The sequence below is a fragment of the Hyaena hyaena genome, unplaced genomic scaffold, assembly GCF_003009895.1.
Source record: "Hyaena hyaena isolate Hyena2069 unplaced genomic scaffold, ASM300989v1 scaffold_721, whole genome shotgun sequence".
In the NCBI taxonomy this organism is placed as follows: Eukaryota; Metazoa; Chordata; class Mammalia; order Carnivora; family Hyaenidae; genus Hyaena; species Hyaena hyaena.
Window position 1 is genome coordinate 132,371 of NW_024081346.1, and position 17,581 is coordinate 149,951.

A 17,581-nucleotide genomic window follows, 5' to 3' on the forward strand; every position below is an offset into this window, starting at 1 on the left:
TCTCCATCGCCTCAAGCACTCAGCAGTTTCAACTGTGGTTTTTAGCCACCGCCCGGGACGGGGGAGGGGTGCTAGGGCACCCCCCCCCCCCAGATCATAAGATAGTTTGCATCTGGTTTACATTCAGCTCTGAGCCCTGGAGTTGGAGGGAGGGGTCCCCTGGGTCCCAAAGCAAGTTGCCCCTCACAGACAGACTCTCAGGGCCCAGGGGACAGGGGGTGGAGCCGGCTGCACAGCCTTGTTCAGGGCACAGCCCTGTGCTGGGGCAGGAAGCGAGAGTGGGGAGGGGGGAGGCCACAGCCGGCGGAGGCAAGGCAAGGCGGGTGCAGGGCGCAGGACTTGTGGGGAGAGAGGGAGGTGCCACGCTCGAGCCCTGAGGCCCTGCTGGCCCCTGGGCGCGGGCCCAGCTCCAGCCCCCAGGGATGGAACTCGTGGACCCCGACATCTTTAATAGGGATCCCCGGGACCACTATGACCTGCTCCAGCGGCTGGGTGGCGGCACCTATGGAGAAGTCTTCAAGGTGAGGACACCCCTCCTACTCCATCACCCTCCAAACAGTGAGCCGTTGGGATGAGGCCCAAGAAGGGGAGGGGATGAGAGAGGGTCCCAGGCCTTGGCTTGGTCAGGGATGCTGAGAAGGAACCCAGGCGAATGTAGCCTTGCCTGACTGCCAACTTCCCCTTTACAAGGCTCGAGACAAGGTGACGGGGGACCTGGTGGCAGTGAAGATGGTGAAGATGGAGCCTGGTGAGAAGAGGACACGGCAGCTCGCTCCCCACACCCCTTCCCCTCCTCTTGGGACACGGGATCGCTTCCCCCATACTCCTCCCCTGCAGCGGCCTTTTCTTTCCTGTTCCTCCTTACAGACGATGATGTTTCCACACTTCAGAAGGAAATCCTCATCTTGAAAACCTGCCGGCATGCCAACATCGTGGCCTACCATGGGAGTTATCTCTGGTGATGAGCCCCAAACCTGCCCTGGGACCCTGCCGGGCCCCTAGCCCAGAACCCCCATCCCTGACCTCTAATCCCGCACCCCCATTTTTAAACTGCCCCCCAACTTGATCCCCAGTCTGAAGTCCCACTTTTCTGACCAGAGCATTCTCTGATGTGCTCTGCAATTCAGGACTCCCATTTCTGAGCAAGAATCCCTGTTTCTGAGCGGGGATCCCCAACAGTGATCCCTTCATAGTAACCAAACCTGAAAACAAGGCCCCTTAAAACTAATCTTTCATCATCCTGCCCTCTAGGTCCCCCACTTCCACTCTCTGCTCCATTAATTCCCTAAATCCCTTGACCCATAAATTAACATCCCTGATGTCCTAGTGATGACCTCTAGCCCCCAGACCTGGCCCCCCGGGCCCCCCATCCCCCCTTAACCTGCGCATCCTGGGAGATATCTGCCCTGTCTCCTGGGTTAGCATGGGGCAGCAGAGTTAGGAGTCCTCCTGGGTTAGGAGTCCAAAGATGTGGGTTTGACCCCGAACATACGTTTCCTCTCAGAGCCTTGACTTCCCCACCTGTAAAATGGAAGTGGAATGATCTCACTCCGGTGGGCAAGGAGAGGTGGATGATGGCTGTTCTGTTAAAGTTCTTGTTGAACGGGAACAAGACAGCCAGTGAGCCGGGCTGTCCTACCGGTAATGACTTATTACTCCTGTTATTATCACTCCTGAATTGTCGTAGGCTGCAGAAGTTCTGGATATGCATGGAATTCTGCGGGGCCGGCTCTCTCCAGGACATCTACCAAGGTGAGAGGAAGGCCAAGGGCGTCCAGGTAGCACCCCTCCCCGCTGTCCATCCCTCCTGTGTCTCTGCAGTTGTGTCTTCTGGGATTGTCTTTCTGGTCCACATTTCGTGCAATGAGCCCGCTCTGGACCTGGGGCCTGGCCTGGCCGGTGCTGGGGTTGCTGTAGTGACGGAGAGGGCCCTGGGCCCTGCCCTCCAGGACTTGACAGTCCAGCCCCAATCCTCCTGCGTGCAGTGATCCGCTCTGCTTACCCCCTCATCTTCCTCCATCTGCATTTTCTCACCCATGTGGCCATAGCGGTGTTTGAGTATTTCTGCATTTTGGGCCCGTGGTATGGTCCACATTTTCGTTGGCAGAGTGATCAAATCCTTGATTCGCTCTTGAGACCTGCTTTTCACTCTTTTGGAAAACTGGAGGGTGGCGATGGGGGTGGGCCTCTGACTGCCTCTCAATTTCTGTCTTTGACCATCTCTCTGTCCCCGTTGAACCCAAGATCTCAAATGTCAGAAAAGGAAGGAATTCATTCAGAAGTCCTCAAGGAGGGGGGAAACTGAGGCCCTCAGAGAGGAAGTGGCTCACGCAGCCAGTCGGCAGGACTTGGTCTCCGACCGCTTCTGTCTGTTGTGTCTCTGTTGTCCCCTCTGCGTCTCTCTTGTCCCCTTTGGGTCTCTGTTTCTCAGAATGTCTTTCTTTGTGCTTTTCGGTCTCAGTTTGGATCTGTTCCTGTTTCTCTGTCTTTCTGTTTCTCTCTCTCATTGTGTGTGTGTGTGTGTGTGTGTGTGTGTGTATGTATGCGCCTGTGTCCCTCTGCCTTTCCTCATTTTGCAAAGTCACATCACCCCCTGCTCAGAGCCCTCCCTTGGCTTTCATTTCCCTCCAAAGAGAAGCCCAAGCTCCCCACGGTGACCTCCCACCTGCACCCAGGCTGCCAGACTTCACCTCCTACCGCTTTTCTCCCCCTCCCCCACTCTACTCCACCCACTTTGCTGCTTTCCAAACCCACCACGCATTCTCCCACCTCTAAGCCCTTGCACCTGCTCCCCTCTTCCCCTCCGAGCTGGACCCATTGCGTCTTCACCCGTCACCTTCTCTGAGTAGAGTAGACTTCACCGACCACCCTGTAAAAATGTCATACCCCTTCCCACACATATTTCCTGTTGTTCTTTCTTGCTTTATTTTTTTTTTCTTACACGTTATTAGCATCTCACGTGCGATGCTTTACTTGTTTGTTGTCTGTTGTCTCCCTGGAATGTTCTCACCACAAGGGCAGGGATCTCTGTCTCTCGTCCACAGCTGTCTCCCCAGTGCCTCAACACAGTGCCTGACACCCAGTAGACACAGTAAATATCTATTGAATGAATCCTTCTCCCTCCAGCCTCTGGTTCCCTGCGTCGGCCTGGGGACTGTCCCTCTATCTCCCCCTCTGGCTTGTCCCATATGCCTCCCCCTCCCCATGTAGCACCATTGCAGCCAGCGTGGGTGGGGGCCAGGGGCTCTCAGGCTTCCTGGCTCCCGCCCAATGCCACTGGTGTGACCTTTGCAGTGACAGGCCCCCTGTCAGAGCTCCAGATTGGCTATGTCTGCCGGGAAGTGCTCCAGGTGAGGACAGGGGTGGTGGGCCTGGGGCGGGGCAGGGCCCTGCTCCAGCCCCCGGACACTCCCAGCCCCCCGTGTCCACTCTCCTCCACAGGGACTTGCCTATCTGCACTCACAGAAGAAGATACACCGGGACATCAAGGTAGTCCAGGGGCAGAAGAGTGGTGGGTGGGGGGCCCAGGAGACAGAGGTGGTGTTTGGCGGGCGCAGGGTGGTGTTGAGGTGGGGCACTGGGAAGGGCCAGTGGGTGGAGGCACTATGGGCTGAATGGTGTCTCTGACAGCCTCTAATTTTCCCTCTCTCCCCAGGGAGCCAACATCCTCATCAATGACGCTGGGGAGGTCAGACTGGGTGAGTGTGGTGGGTGGGGGTTGGGGGGGTTGTCTGTCTGGGGACCAAGGGGATAGGGGACCCCAGGTCACTGTATCTCTCTCTGCCTCCAGCTGATTTTGGTATCTCGGCTCAGATTGGGGCAACACTGGCCCGACGCCTCTCTTTCATTGGGACGCCCTACTGGTGAGGGATGCCTGGCGCATAGCTGGGGATGGAGTGGGGCAGTGGTTTTCCCCACCTGGATCACAAGGAATCGCCTTCCCGGCTCCTTTTCCTGCATCTGTCTTTTTCTGTTGCACATTCTATTTTCCTTTTGGCTCTCTCTTGAGTTTTCCATTTACCCAGGTCTCTTGGTATTTATTTATTTTTTTAATTTTTATTTATATTTGAGAGAGAGAGAGAGAGAGAGAGACAGAGCATGAGCGGGGTAGGGGCACAGAGAGAGGGAGACACAGAATCCGAAGCAGGCTCCAGGCTCTGAGCTGTCAGCACAGAGCCTGATACAGGGCTCGAACTCAGAACCCATGAACTGTGAGATCATGATCTGAGCTGAAGTCGGACACTTAGCCGACTCAGCCACCCAGATGCCCCGCTTTGTTTTTTGTTGTTTTTTTTTTTAATTTTTTTAAATTTATTTCTAGGAGAGAGAGAGACAACGTGAGCAGGGGAGGGTCAGAGAGAGAGGGAGTCACAGACTGAAACAGGTTCCAGGCTCTGAGCTGGCAGTCAGCACAGAGCCCGACGCGGGGCCTGAACCCACGAACTGCGAGATCATGACCTGAGTGAAAGTCGGATGCTTAACCAACTAAGCCACCCAGGCGCCCCATAGTTTATTTAATATTTTTTAATAGAATGTATTGTCGAGTTGGCTAACATACAGTGTGTAAAATGTCTTCTTGGTTTTGGGGGTAGATTCCNTCCAGGCTCTGAGCTGGCAGTCAGCACAGAGCCCGACACGGGGCTCGAACCCACGAACCGCGAGATCATGACCTAAGCGAAAGTCGGACGCTTAACCGACTAAGCCACCCAGGCGCCCCCCAGACGCCCCTCTTTGTATTGATTTTTATTCTGATCATTCTGTCTTGACTTCTTTGCGTCTCTATTCCTGTCTGTCTCTTCACCTTGATGTTTCTCTCTGCCTCTGCCTCTTCCCTCCACGCCCCATTCTCCTTCTGTCTCTGTCTTCTCCCACCCCCATGCCAAGGAGTCTCCCCCTTTCCCATGTGTCACCCCTGGATCTCTGAGGGTCTCTGCCCCCAGGATGGCTCCGGAAGTGGCGGCCGTGGCCCTGAAGGGGGGATATAACGAGCTGTGTGACATCTGGTCCCTGGGCATCACCGCCATTGAACTAGCCGAGCTACAGCCACCACTCTTTGACGTGCACCCTCTCAGGTAGGCAAGTTCCCACTGGGCCCAGAGACCGGGCCCTGCCCCGACCCTGAGCGCCACTCCCCACCTGCCACCCCACAGCAAGGAGACACCCTTTCCTCCGAGCTCAACCTCACACCCCCAAGGAACCTCTCTACCCAGAAAGCCTCTCCTTCAGCCCTCCACACTGGGAACCCCCAATGCAGGGATTCCCCTATCTTGAGCCTCTCCTCATAACGGCGGTAGCTCTGTCACGTGACCTGCAGAGTCCCCTGGAAGTGGTGCCCCAGCGCACTGTAAAACCCAAGCCTCCTTGTTCTGTCCCATGCTTTGCTCTCTGGTGACCCCAGTGCTGTTGGGGACCCCGCAGGTCATTGAGAGTCTGAACCCTGCGTTCTCTCCTTGCTCTTCTAGAGTTCTCTTCCTCATGTCAAAGAGTGGTTACCAGCCCCCCAGGCTAAAAGAAAAAGGCAAATGGTAGGAGAGGGGAGAGGGTGAGGGAGGGCCAGGGAGGGCAGAGCCAGACCCGACCGTCTGATGGGAGAATTTCTGGTCTCCTCACCCCGGGACTTCTTCCTCCCAAGGTCGGCTGCCTTCCACAACTTTGTCAAAGTCACCCTCACTAAGAACCCCAAGAAACGACCCGGGGCCACCAAGATGCTCAGTGTAAACTTCCCCTCGCTTCCCTGAAAAGCGCTTCCCAAACACTCAGCCCCAGAATTCCCCGGGACCTCACCAAGACTCTCCAGAATGTACCTTAGACCTTTTTCCAAGATACCCTGAGTTGCTAAAACTCACAGATTCCCAAGGGCCTCCAGACCCATTCCTGGGTCTACTCTGGAATTCCTGGGGAAGTCTGTTGCCCCCTAAGATACCTATGGGATTCTCCACAGGCCCCTGCTGGGAACCCTAGATTCTTCTAATCCTTTCCAACCCCTTAAAATCACCCAGCATGTTTCCCAGAGTTCCCTGCCTTCCTCCTCAGTTACCCGCGCCCCCCCCCCCATTAGATTCCCTTAGACAGGTTCTCGAGCCCGTGTCCCAGCCTCTCCCCAACACCAGCCTTCTGTCTGCTGACTCTGTCCTCCCCTCTCTAGCATCAACTGGTGGCCCAGCCCAGACTAAACAGAAGCCTGATCCTAGATCTTCTTGACAAACTGAGGAATCCAGGGAAGGGGACCCCTGTTGTCGAGATTGAAGATGAGGAGCCTGAGGTGAGGGCACCCCGGCTGACAAGAGCCTTCGCTTAGGCTGTGCTCTGTGCCTGGAGTGCTTTCCTGAGGCCTCTTAAAAGGACAAGGGGGAGGAGGGATGGGGAGCTGGCCACGGGTCTGGAGGCGCAGAGGGTTATGGGAGAGCCAGACGCTCCCGGCTGGGCCCGCAGGTTGGTAGGGGTGCCGTGGGGAGGGCCATGGTCCTGATGCAGCTGCCACTCTGCCCAGGTGCCCCCTGCCGTCCCCCGGAGGATCAGGTCCACCCACCGATCCAGCTCGCTCGGGATCCCAGATGCTGATTGCTGTCGTGAGTAGAGAATCCTTAGGCTTGGGGATACTTGACCCTTTACTGGATCCAGGAGAACCATTCCACCTCTGTGACCCTGCCAGAGACCCTCATTACCACCATCTGACCTCATGATAGAGCCCAGAGAACCTTGTCACTTCCACACAGACCCTCAGAGACCCTCATCATTATCTGACCCCGCAAGAGACTGCAGAAAACCTCATCACCGGCTGACCACAGAGACCCCCTGAGACTTCCCATAACACAAGGACCCCCTATCCAAGAGACCTCTGAAATCTCTGTCAGATCCCCAGTACCCACGTGGAACCTGAAAGCAGACCCTTGATAACTCGGAGCCCTGTCTCTCCGGTCCCAAACCCTGATACCCAAATGAGATCCCTGTAAACCAAGATTTCCCCCACCCGACCAAGGGACGGTGCCAGTCCTAAGATCCTGACCTCAAACTGCCCCCGCCCCCTGCCAAATTCTACCGTCTTCTCAGATCCACCCCCTCAGCTCACCGTGTTACCCTCCTCCCTTCCAGGGCGGCACATGGAGTTCCGGAAGCTCAGAGGGATGGAGTCCAGACCCACAACCCACACGGTGAGGTGCCTCCGCCTGCTCACCTCAGATGCCCTCCCCTTCCCCCGGGCACTGCTGACCCTTTACTATCCCACAGGCCCATGTACAGCCCGCTGGAGACTTCAGGAGCAGCAGCCCGAGGTCAGGGGCCCTCAGTGTGGAGGGGAGGGGGCTGGGACAGGTGGGGGAACCGCCTGAGGGTCATGCCTGTCACTCCTCAGGAGGCAGCCATCAGAGTCGGACGACGACTACGATGACGTGGACATGTAAGAGAGGCGTGGCCCCCAGCCCCGCTGGCCCTCTCCCTCCCCCACCTTCCTACAGCCACCCTCTCCCTTCAGTCCCAACCCCGACCTCGCCTCCACTCTCCCTCCCCCTCAAGCCGACCCCTGGCCCCACCCCGGCTGAGCCCGGGGCCCTCCACCGTGGCCCAGCCCTCCCTCCGCTCCCAGCTGTTGCTCTGGCCCCCAGAGTTCTGCCCCAGCCCCCACCCTCAAAGCCCCAGCCTTCATCTGCATCTTCCCCTCCTGGGAATTTCCCTCAGCCCAAGACCCCAACCTCAGACCCCGCAGTCAGCCGAGCCCCCAGGCCTGGGGCAGCCTCACGCCCACCCACCTCGTCTGCAGTGGGCTCGCAGGCAGAGCCCAGCACCAAGTGAAGACCTGACCCCCAGGAGCTCACAGGATCTGCCGCAGTAGGTGGCTATGAAGATTCAGGCGTGATGCACTGTCCACACTTGATATCCAGCGTCGCTGGTGCCGGCATCCTCGTGGCTAGGAGTGCTTTAGTCATCAGCTCCAGCCCAGACCCGCTCACCCCCAACCCTCTTGATCTCAGACCTCCGGTCCCAAACCACTCCCTTCCGCCCCCAGTCCTTGTTACCCACACCCACGGCCGCTTCCCCCATCTTTGTGTTCCAGCCCCACCCCTGCAGAGGACATACCTCCTCCATTGCCTCCCAAGGTAAGGCCCTGGAGGCTGGGCGCTGGGGACCAGGAGGCCAGGGTCCTTAGAGGCTGGTATACTGGGCACTCTAGGGCTGGAGTCTGGGACACTGGGTCCTTGAAGTCGGGGAGAGCCAGAGGATGTACACCTTGGGGTCTGGAAGGAGCATCCCTGAACCCAAGGATGGGATTCAAAGTATTTAGCCAGATGGACACTGGTCCCAGCACTAAGCTATCTGGCATTCTGGCATTAACCCTTTAGGTATTTTTTTTAATATTTATTTATTTTAGAGAGAGAGAGAGAGAGAATGAGCTGGGAAAGGGCAGAGAGAGAGAGAGGGAGACACAGAATCCAAAGCAGGCTCCAGGCTCCGAGCTGTCAGCCCACAGCCCTATGCGGGGCTCAAACTCATAGGAGCTGGCAATCATGACCTGAGCCACTTAGGCGCCCCTGGCATTAACCCTTTAGTTGATGGAGTGTGTTGTTGGCAGAGGCAGGGGGGTGGTCATCAGGATTGATGACCGGAGGGGTAGGGGGACCATCGAAGGGTCAGAACCACGACCAACGTCAGTTTTGGCGGAGGCAGGGTTGGGACTGCAGAGCATGCTTTCTGTGAGATCATCTAATGTACTTCCCCACACTCCTCCTCCAACTTCACAGCCCAAGTTCCGTTCTCCATCAGACGAGGGTCCCGGGGGCACTGGGGATGATGGGCAGCTGAGCCCGGGGGTGCTGGTCCGGTGTGCCAGTGGGCCTCCCCCACGCACCCCCCATCTCGGGCCTCCCCCGGTCACGCGAAGCCCCCACCTAACTGCCCATTCAGGTAAAGGGGCAGGCTGGGGCAGCAGGTGGGCAGGGGGTGGGAGTTGGGCTGGGGAGGGGGGCGCTTCGGGGACTGATTTTCCCCCACCCTGTCTCAGAACCCTCACTCTGGAACCCAACCCCCCGGGACCCCAATCAGCCCCCATTGTTGCCCCCCAAGAAGGAAAAGATGAAGAGAAAGGTGAGACCAGCTGTGTGGTCTGGATGCCTGGGGGTGGGTAGGGGTGGGATGGTGTGTAGCGACAGAAGAGTAGTAATGACGATAGGTGACATTTGTTGGGCAGTGCCTTTGTGCCAGACACCGATCGCACGCTTTTACGTGGTGTAAACCTTCACAGATAGAGTGACATTGTCTTGCATGTTGGGGGTGGGGAAACGGAGGCAAAGAGGGATGTGTAGCTTGCCAAGGTCATAAACAGCTTGCCAAGGAGGCAGAGGCAGGATTTGAATGCTGATGCTCTTGCCTCAGAGCCTTAACCCCTGCACCTTCCTGTCCCCTCCTTCCTTTTGCTGGATCTGCTGCTCTGCCCCGTGGTCTGCCTAGGGATGTGCCCTTCTCGTGAAGCTGTTCAATGGCTGTCCCCTCCGGATCCACAGCACGGCTGCCTGGATACACCCCTCCACCAAGGGTGGGCACTCGGGAGTGTCACCGAGAGGAATGGGGGGTGGGAGGGCCCTTAATGGAGGCACAGACAGAGGGATGGGGAGGGTCTTTTTTTTTTTTTTAATATTTCTTTTTGAGAGAGAGAGAGAGAGAGAGAGAGAGAGCACATGCAAGGATGGTGGAAGAGCAGAGAGAGAGAGCTAGACTGAAGATCTGAAGCGGGCCCTGTGCTGACAGCTGAGAGCCCGATTCGAGGCTCGAACTCACAGACTGTGAGATCATGACCTGAGCTGAAATCAAGAGTCAGAAGCTTAACTGACTGAGCCCCCCACGTGCCCCGCTGGGGAGGATCTTAGGATGGGGAAGAACAGAGCTGAGGCAGGACCAGAGCCCAGGCTTACAGTTGGAGTTTGGGGATCAAAGATGGGTAGAGTGAAAATGAATTTGTGGGTGAAAATTCAGAAAATAAATGTTTAGGGGCCAGGAATATCACATATAACAGAATGGTCAGAGTTTGGAGTAGAAGATGGGAGACAGTTGGGCCCCTTTCACCTCAGCTGGAGGTTAATGGTAGAGAGGCTGGGGTCTGCATTCTGGAGTCAGAGTTTCGGGGATGGGAATGTAGCAGAAAGGGAAAAGATTTGGGGACAAGAGATGTGGAGACAAGGTCAGTGAGGGGTAAATATTAAAGACCCAGCAGTAGAGGCCCCTGGCTGGCACGGTTGGTGGAGTGTGTGACCCTTGATCTCAGGACTGTAAGGTCAAACCCCATGTCGGGTGTAGAGATTACTTAAAATATTTCTTTTAAAAATGACTAAAATTTATTTGAAAAAAAAAAAAACAAACAGCATTGGAGGGAGACACACAGGAGAGAAAAAGCCACATTTCAGGGGGCCCACATTTGAGGATCAGTGTTGAGACAAGATTAGCATTTGGGGGTCCAGACTGGGGAAGAGAAGGATGGAACTTTGAGGGCTATTTGGGGAAGCATGACTGATGTTGGGGGTCAAAGTCAAGGGGACAGGGGTCAGGATTTGCAGGTCCAACCTTGAGGGGTGGGGAAGAATGAGACCAGTCTGAACTGGCACTGGGTCAGCATTTGAGTTCGGATTTCAGGAAACAGAGGCTGGGAGTAAGAGGGAGTTGAGGGGCAGGGCTGGAGGACAGCCTAGCAGTGTTTGGGGTCAGGTCGGGGTCTGGGAGCCACCCCCCCGCCCAGGATGAGGCAGGTCCCAGTGTCTTTGTGTCTGTGCCCGTAGACCAGCACCTGCTCCTGGGGGCAGAGGAAGGCATTTTCATCTTGAACCGCAACGACCAGGAGGCCACACTGGAGATGGTGAGGACAGCGCCCGGGGGGCCAAGGGAGGGGCTGGAGTTGGGGATTTCCCGGGTCTTAGGGGACCCATCTGCCTCGTTCTCCACAGCTCTTTCCAAGCCGGACTACCTGGGTGTACTCCATCAACAATGTCCTCATGTCTCTCTCAGGTCTGGCTGTGGGTCAGGTGGGGGGCGTGGGGTCAGAAGTTAAGGGGTTGAGAGGGGGTTGGGAGGTAGATGGGCACAGCTGGAAAAAACAAAACAAAACGCACCCCCTTCACAGAGCCCGCACTTAAAATCTCAGCCACTTTTTCACTGTGGGACTCGCTCACTGAGCCTCAGTTTTCCTACCTGTAAAATGGGGTTCACAGTAGTCCCACCTCAAGTCAGTTTTGAGGTATGGTCTACAGTAGGTCTTTTCATTTCTTGGATGTTAGATGGCAGTTAGAATGTATTCCACACTTTAGTCAGATAGAGTGAGTGAGTAGGTATAGGTCACCATTTTGTGTTACTGTTTTAGAAACATTTTGTGTAAAAGAATTTCTAATTTATGGGGAAACGCCAAGCCAATTAGGCTTCATGAGTTAGTTAATATCACATCTGCGATCACAGACTTCTAGAGAATTTCTGGATAGGTTTCTTCTTAAATTTAGTAACGTGTGTCACTTCACCTGACCGGCTAAGTGTCCGGAGTTTCTCAGATGGCTACGGGCCCAGAAGGCTAGGGAACAGGTCTAGTTTACTAACCACTGAGCAAAAGCACATGAATAAATAAAACCGTTTGAGACTCGAAGACTTGGAAATTTCAAAGGGATAGGGCCAAGGGACAAAGAAGGGTGGCTGTGTCTGGTGTCCTTTAACTGCATGCTTCCCCTACACACACACACACTGTAGGAAAGACCCCCCACCTGTATTCTCATAGTATCCTGGGCCTGCTGGACCGCAAGGAGACCAGAGCGGGAAGCCCCATCGCGCACATCAGCCCCCACCGGCTACTGGCAAGGTACCGGCCCCCAGTGGCGCCACAGGCCCCTGTAACCCCCCTTCCTGCCGTCCCTCCGCATTTACACCCGCTTTCTTCTGCAGGAAGAATATGGTCTCCACCAAGATCCAGGACACCAAAGGGTGCCGGGCTTGCTGCGTGGGTGAGAGAGAATCCTAACGGGGTGGGGGTGGGGGGAACAAGAGGAAAGGGGGTGTGGGGCTGGGCCTGCATCTACCCAAGAGGGTTGCATTGTTAAGGCAGGGTGTCTAGAGTCCGGGGAAAGTTGTGTGTCCTTTCGGGGGGGGCGGGGAAGGGGAGAGAAGATTGACCCTAACCCGTCCTTACCCACCCCCACAGCGGAGGGTGCGAGCTCGGGGGGCCCGTTCCTGTGCGGGGCACTGGAGACGTCCGTGGTCCTGCTTCAGTGGTATCAGCCCATGAACAAGTTCCTGCTGGTCCGGGTAGGGGACCTTTAGAGGCTGGGGACTCTGTGAGGTTGAATGCTAGGACCTTCCTCTCCTGACGCTTCTGCTGAGTTTCCATGAAGCCCCGCTTCTACCCGAGGCCCCGCCCACCTGTGGTCGGCGCTAGAGGCTCCCCCTTCTGAGTGCTTCCTGATCCTTAAGCTCCGCTTCTCACTCCAGCCTAGTTCTTCTTCAGGCCCTGTGCCCCATCCCCCGGTTCTCTAAGGAGACCCCACTCAGATCCTTTGCGTCTAAGGAGAGTTTGCTCCCTGTGAGGTCACGCCCCTCCGGGGACCTTGCTTTGCTGTCATTAAGGCGGCACGCCCCAAACAGAAGCCACGCCAACTCTGAGACCACACCCATCCATTTCTAAGGAGGCAGCACCGCACGCCTCTGGGGCCTCACCCCGTGAAGTTCCTAGATGCCATCCCGCGTTACCGAGGGCCCAGGAAATATACTTGGGAAGCCCCCTGCAGCCTATCCTCCAAGGCCCCGCCCCCCTCGGGCCCCGCCCCACGCCTCTGAGCCCGCCCCCCCCTGTGCGGCCTGCAGCAGGTGCTGTTCCCGCTACCGACGCCCCTTCCCGTGTTCGCGCTGCTGACCGGGCCAGGCTCCGAGCTGCCCGCCGTCTGCATCGGCGTGAGCCCCGGGCGGCCGGCGAAGTCGGTGCTCTTCCACACCGTACGCTTCGGCGCGCTCTCCTGCTGGCTGGGCGAGATGAGCACAGGTGGGTGGGGCGGGCTCGTGGGGGCGGGGCTGCTGGGCTGTGCTTAGCCTGCGGTGTAAATTGGGTCACTGGGAAAGGGATTGAACCTGGGGCGAGGGGAGAGAGGTGGGTGCATGCAGTCGGTGAGATTGAGGTTGAGGACCCGTCGGGACCGCTGGGATGGGCGGGGTTTAGCCCCCCAGCTTGGGAATGGAGAGGGTGCCCAACGGAGGAAGGCAGAAACAGGTGGAATTGGTCTTTGAACCACCTCCTGTCAAACAGAGCACAGGGGACCGGTGCAGGTGACCCAGGTGGAGGAAGACAAGGTGATGGTGTTGATGGACGGTAAGGACGCCCCTCCCTCTCTTTCCTCCACTGTTCCTGGATCTCTGCCTCGCAGACCCCGTGCTTCTCAGAAACGCTGAGCCCCTCCAGGCCTTGCCCCCGTCCTGCTTTGCTTCTCAGTGAATTTATTGTACGGTCTCAGCATCCTTCTGAGCCTCGCTCTTAAAGCCGTCTCTCTACCGTCTTCTAGGGTCTCTGAAGCTGGTGACCCCGGAGGGAGACCCAGTCCGGGGGCTTCGGACTCCGGAGATCCCTATGACTGAAGCGGTAGAGGCTGTGGGTACGCGCAGGGATGGCAGAGCCCCCGGTCCAGAGCGGGGGAGGGGGGTCATGATACCGAGGGTAACAGGCACTGCTTTCCCCCAGCTATGGTCGGGGGCCGGCTCCAGGCCTTTTGGAAGCATGGAGTGCAGGTGTGGGCTCCAGGCTCAGACCAGGTAAGCCTCCCCATCCCACAAGCCCGCTCCTCCCTCGTCAGCCATCCAGTTCATCAGGTAGATCAGGAGAACTGAGCCAGGGTGTGAAGCCCTGACTAGAAGCTTCCTCCAGTCTCAGTTCAGACAGGTCCCCTTCTGTACCGTAGGGTCTCTTGGGTCCAGAGTGCATTCCTGGCCACTGTGGGATCTTGTGCAAGAGATTCTACTCTCTCCGAGCCTCAGTCTCCAAGTATAAAATAAGGGTCACTAGAGAGATATGTGGGTGCTGAAGGGTGTGAACAGACTGCTGGGGTTGGAATCAGCTGATTGGCCTCAAGCAAATGACTTAAACTTCCCGGGCATTACTTTCCCCATCTGGGAAATGGAGCAAAAAATGGTCCTTAGCTCATAGAATGCTATATGTTAGATGCTGCTTTTACATGTTTGTATTGTATTTAAACTTCACCATCACATATCAGGAAGGTTCTGTGACTTCCCAGGTTAGTATAAGGCACAGAGAGGTAAAGTAACTGGCTTGCGGTCACACAGCTGGTGAATGGTGTTAGCTAGACTGATTATTTCTGGACCTGAGACTAGAAGTTGAAAGGAACCCCACCCCCACCCCCACCCCGTTCCCTTTAAGGGAGAGGGGAAGAATCTTCTAGATACTGACACACACGCCTTTTCCCCAGCTGTTGCAGGAGCTGAGAGACCCCACCCTCACCTTCCGTCTGCTTGGCTCCCCCAGGTATGGACTTAGGGAAGGGGACGCAGAACCTGGGAGGGGGGCTTCCAGCTTGGAGAGGTGTCTTGAGATCTCTCTAGCCACCTGTGTCTTTGGCCTGGACATTCTCTCTCTTGGTCTCCCTGCTCCTATCTCTGTCCCTTATAGTTCATTCCCCACAGGGAAGCCAAGGGGACATTTTTATTTTTTAATTTTAATTTTCGCTTTTTAGCTTGACATAATTTTCAACTCACAGAGAAGCTGCAAGAAGAAATTTAAAAAATTCTTGTATCCCCTTCCTTCATCCAGTTTCCCAGATGTTAACTTTTTGGTGGTGGTTTGGTTTTGGTTTGTTTTTATCATGTTTATTTTGTATATATATCATTTCTTTTCTATATGGGTATGAATTGTTTCCTAAATCCAAGCAAAGACATACTCTCACAGACCACAGTGCAGCTGTCTAAATCAAGAAAACAACAGCAAGACAGCACTACCTTCTAACCCATATATCCAGTCTCACCAGTTGGCCCAATGATTCTCTTTATAACCAAAACATAATACTTTTTTTTTTTTTCTGGTCCAGGAGACAATCTAGGATGATGGGTTGCATTTAGTTGTTTTTTTTCTTTTTTTTTAATGTTTTATTTATTTCTGAGAGAGAGAGACAGTGTGAGCAGGGGAGGGTCAGAGAGAGAGGGAGGCACAGAATCTGAAACAGGCTCCAGGCTCTGAGCTGTCAGCACAGAGCCCGATGCAGGACCCGAACTCACGAACTGTGAGATCATGACCTGAGCCGAAGTCGGATGCCCAACCGACTGAGCCACCCAGGCACCCCATGGATTGCATTTTAGGAGTGATGTCTCTTTAGGCTTTAGCCTGGAACAGTTCTTCAGATTTTCTTTGTTTCTCACGACCTTGATACTTTTGAAGAGTACAGGAAGGTTGTTTTCCAGAATGTCCCTCAGTTGGGTTTGAGGTTTCCAGGTGAAGCATTAGGGGGCAGGGATACCGCCAAAGTGATGGCGTGTCCTCACTACATCATATCAGGAGGCACCTGTCAGTTTGTCCTAGCACTGGGCATGTCATCTCTGAGCACTTGGGTAAGGTGGAGTGAGTAAGGTCAGTTTTCTCCACTATAAAATTACTTTCTGTATTTAAAAAAAGTATCTTTTGTGGTGATTTGCTGAGAGTGTAATTATACTATTTCTGTCAGACTTTTACACTGCTTTTAGCATCTACTATTGATTTTTGCCTGAATATATTATTAGGATAGTTACCCAGCAGCGATTTTCTATTTCTGCACTTATTATTGGCATGCTACTGTAGGGAACACTGTTTTCTCTGCCGTGTGTGTATGTATGTGTGTATTTCAGCATAGGCTCCTGGATTTCTGTCTTATCCTGTGGGTTACAATCTTTATGACTCTCATCATCATTTATTCTGAGGCACGAGAACTCCCAGATTTAGCCCGTGAGGGCTCCTTCAAGGATCTCTTGTGGCCTTTTGACATGCCAGAGAGGTCTTTTAAAATCTAAATCCGAAAGCGTTACTCCCCTCATTTAAACTCTCCCATTCAGTACCCGGTCCCGGACACCAGATAAACACCTCAAGGTAAACAGCCAGTCCTGGCCACAGCGCACAAGACTTTGATTTCTGCAGCCCAGCCCCAAGCTCTCTCCCACCTCAAAGCCTTTGCATAGGCTGTTCTCTCCCCAAACACCTTTCCCTGACTTCTCACCAAGTTCCCTCCTCAGCCTCTTTCAGGACCCACCATCTATTCTTTGGGGCACGCTGGGCAGCCCTTTGGGATAGGTTTCCACGCAGTGCACTCCGTTACATGAGTGGTTTGCACTCACGTAATTCACTGATTCACGTTGGTCTCCCGTTTTGAGCTCCTCAAGGGCAGTGACCATCTCTGCTCATCACTGCCAATAGCCCAGAACTGTACTGGCACAGCCTCCATTAACTCCTTTGTGAATGAATGAATGAATGAATGAATGAATGAATGAATAAACGAACGAACGAACGAACGGACGAATGAACTGACTTCTCTCCTCCTTCCCCAGGCCTGTGGTGGTGGAAACACGCCCAGCAGATGATCCTACAGCCCCCAGCAACCTCTACATCCAGGAATGAGTTTCTAGGGGGATGTTAGGAACCAGTCCCTCCACTCGCCTCCCCAGCGAACATACATTAGTGGTTACGACATGCACTTGTCTCCCAATAAATATGACTCCAGCCTCTGCTGTCATCTTGTTCTTCAAGGCGGGGCAAGGGAGGGCAGAATTCCTGGATGCCCACCCACACCTCAGATGTCAACGATCCAACACAATGATGTCAGGGGTGTAGCACAGACTTTATTTCTCCAGTACATGGTCACCTGTCCCCCAGCTGCCTTGGGGGGCGGGGTTTGGGACAAAGGGACTTGCTGAGAGTATAAGGCACTTGAGGTGGGGGTGAAGGGCCAGCTGGGGGTGTCTCAGCTAAGCTGGTCCTCGTACTGTTTGCGGAAACAATCGCCAGCGGGGAAGAAATCCCAACATCTCTCTTGGTACATCTTCCAGACGTAAGACTCCTAGGATTGGGGTATGGGGAAGAATTAGTCACATCTTCAACCACTCGTGTCGACATGGGCTTTTTACTGCCACCTGCTGCTTGACCTTATATTAAAACTCTCTACGTCCCTGCCCACGGTCCTCGCATTAACACTCCCTTACCTGGCCCGTGTGTTCTGTCTCGTCCTTATTTATCAGGTACATCAGGAAAAACCTGGGGACAGGAGGACAGCGGGGATAGGTCAGGACTATCCTGACTTTCTCCTGATTGGCTGGCTCGGATCCACCCACTGGGATCCCACACCTATGGCAGTACTCCGCCCCTCGCTGCTGGCAGCCACGCCCCCATCCCGATTGGTCAGCGGGCCCAATGCTGACCACTGGGCCCAATGTTACATGTGATGCTCACATGTAATTGGCCAGGTTGTGCTCCTCTAGAGTGTGGGTCTCGAACCCGTGCGGTGTTGTATCGAAGTAATCGCTGCCGATGCCACAGATGAAGCACTTGGTCTGTGGGTGGTGGGAGACATCAGAATCCGGGCCCATTTGGCCCCCTAGCCTCCCATAA

The 17,581-nt window shown here is 55.0% G+C and overlaps 2 protein-coding genes across 3 annotated transcripts in view; one reads left to right on the plus strand and one right to left on the minus strand.

Annotated features, from left to right (window-relative positions):
• Positions 1–318: 318 nt before the first annotated feature.
• Positions 319–16,701, plus strand: MAP4K1 (mitogen-activated protein kinase kinase kinase kinase 1). Its single transcript, XM_039217732.1, has 31 exons — positions 319–521; positions 691–748; positions 868–958; positions 1,688–1,752; positions 3,295–3,350; positions 3,442–3,489; positions 3,656–3,698; positions 3,791–3,863; positions 4,941–5,072; positions 5,463–5,525; positions 5,633–5,714; positions 6,146–6,262; positions 6,491–6,569; positions 7,093–7,151; positions 7,228–7,271; positions 7,352–7,396; positions 8,051–8,093; positions 8,736–8,898; positions 8,996–9,078; positions 9,442–9,526; positions 10,761–10,837; positions 10,926–10,986; positions 11,713–11,821; positions 11,905–11,963; positions 12,161–12,264; positions 12,820–12,994; positions 13,256–13,318; positions 13,509–13,598; positions 13,685–13,755; positions 14,427–14,482; positions 16,525–16,701. The coding sequence occupies exons 1-31, from the start codon at positions 423–425 to the stop codon at positions 16,592–16,594; spliced, it is 2,463 nt and encodes an 820-aa protein (XP_039073663.1). The 5' UTR covers positions 319–422; the 3' UTR covers positions 16,595–16,701.
• Positions 16,702–16,795: 94 nt separating this feature from the next.
• Positions 16,796–17,581, minus strand: part of RYR1 (ryanodine receptor 1) — a 119,479-nt gene continuing 118,693 nt past the window's right edge. For both annotated transcript variants that reach the window (XM_039217731.1, XM_039217730.1), the window contains 3 exons: positions 17,423–17,523; positions 17,176–17,227; positions 16,796–17,033 (listed from right to left, as the gene is read on the minus strand). In XM_039217731.1, the coding sequence (XP_039073662.1) occupies positions 16,938–17,033; positions 17,176–17,227; positions 17,423–17,523 (249 nt within the window). In that variant the 3' untranslated portion in view covers positions 16,796–16,937. The remainder of the gene's footprint in view (positions 17,034–17,175; positions 17,228–17,422; positions 17,524–17,581) is intronic.

Bases quoted from the DNA above. Each gene is read 5' to 3' on its own strand.
- MAP4K1 (XM_039217732.1), top strand. From the start codon at position 423: ATGGAACTCGTGGACCCCGACATCTTTAATAGGGATCCCCGGGACCAC. The intron at 10,987-11,712 runs GTCTGGCTGTGG...CACACACTGTAG, and splicing joins TGTCCTCATGTCTCTCTCAG to GAAAGACCCCCCACCTGTAT. The intron at 13,319-13,508 runs GTAAGGACGCCC...ACCGTCTTCTAG, and splicing joins GGTGATGGTGTTGATGGACG to GGTCTCTGAAGCTGGTGACC.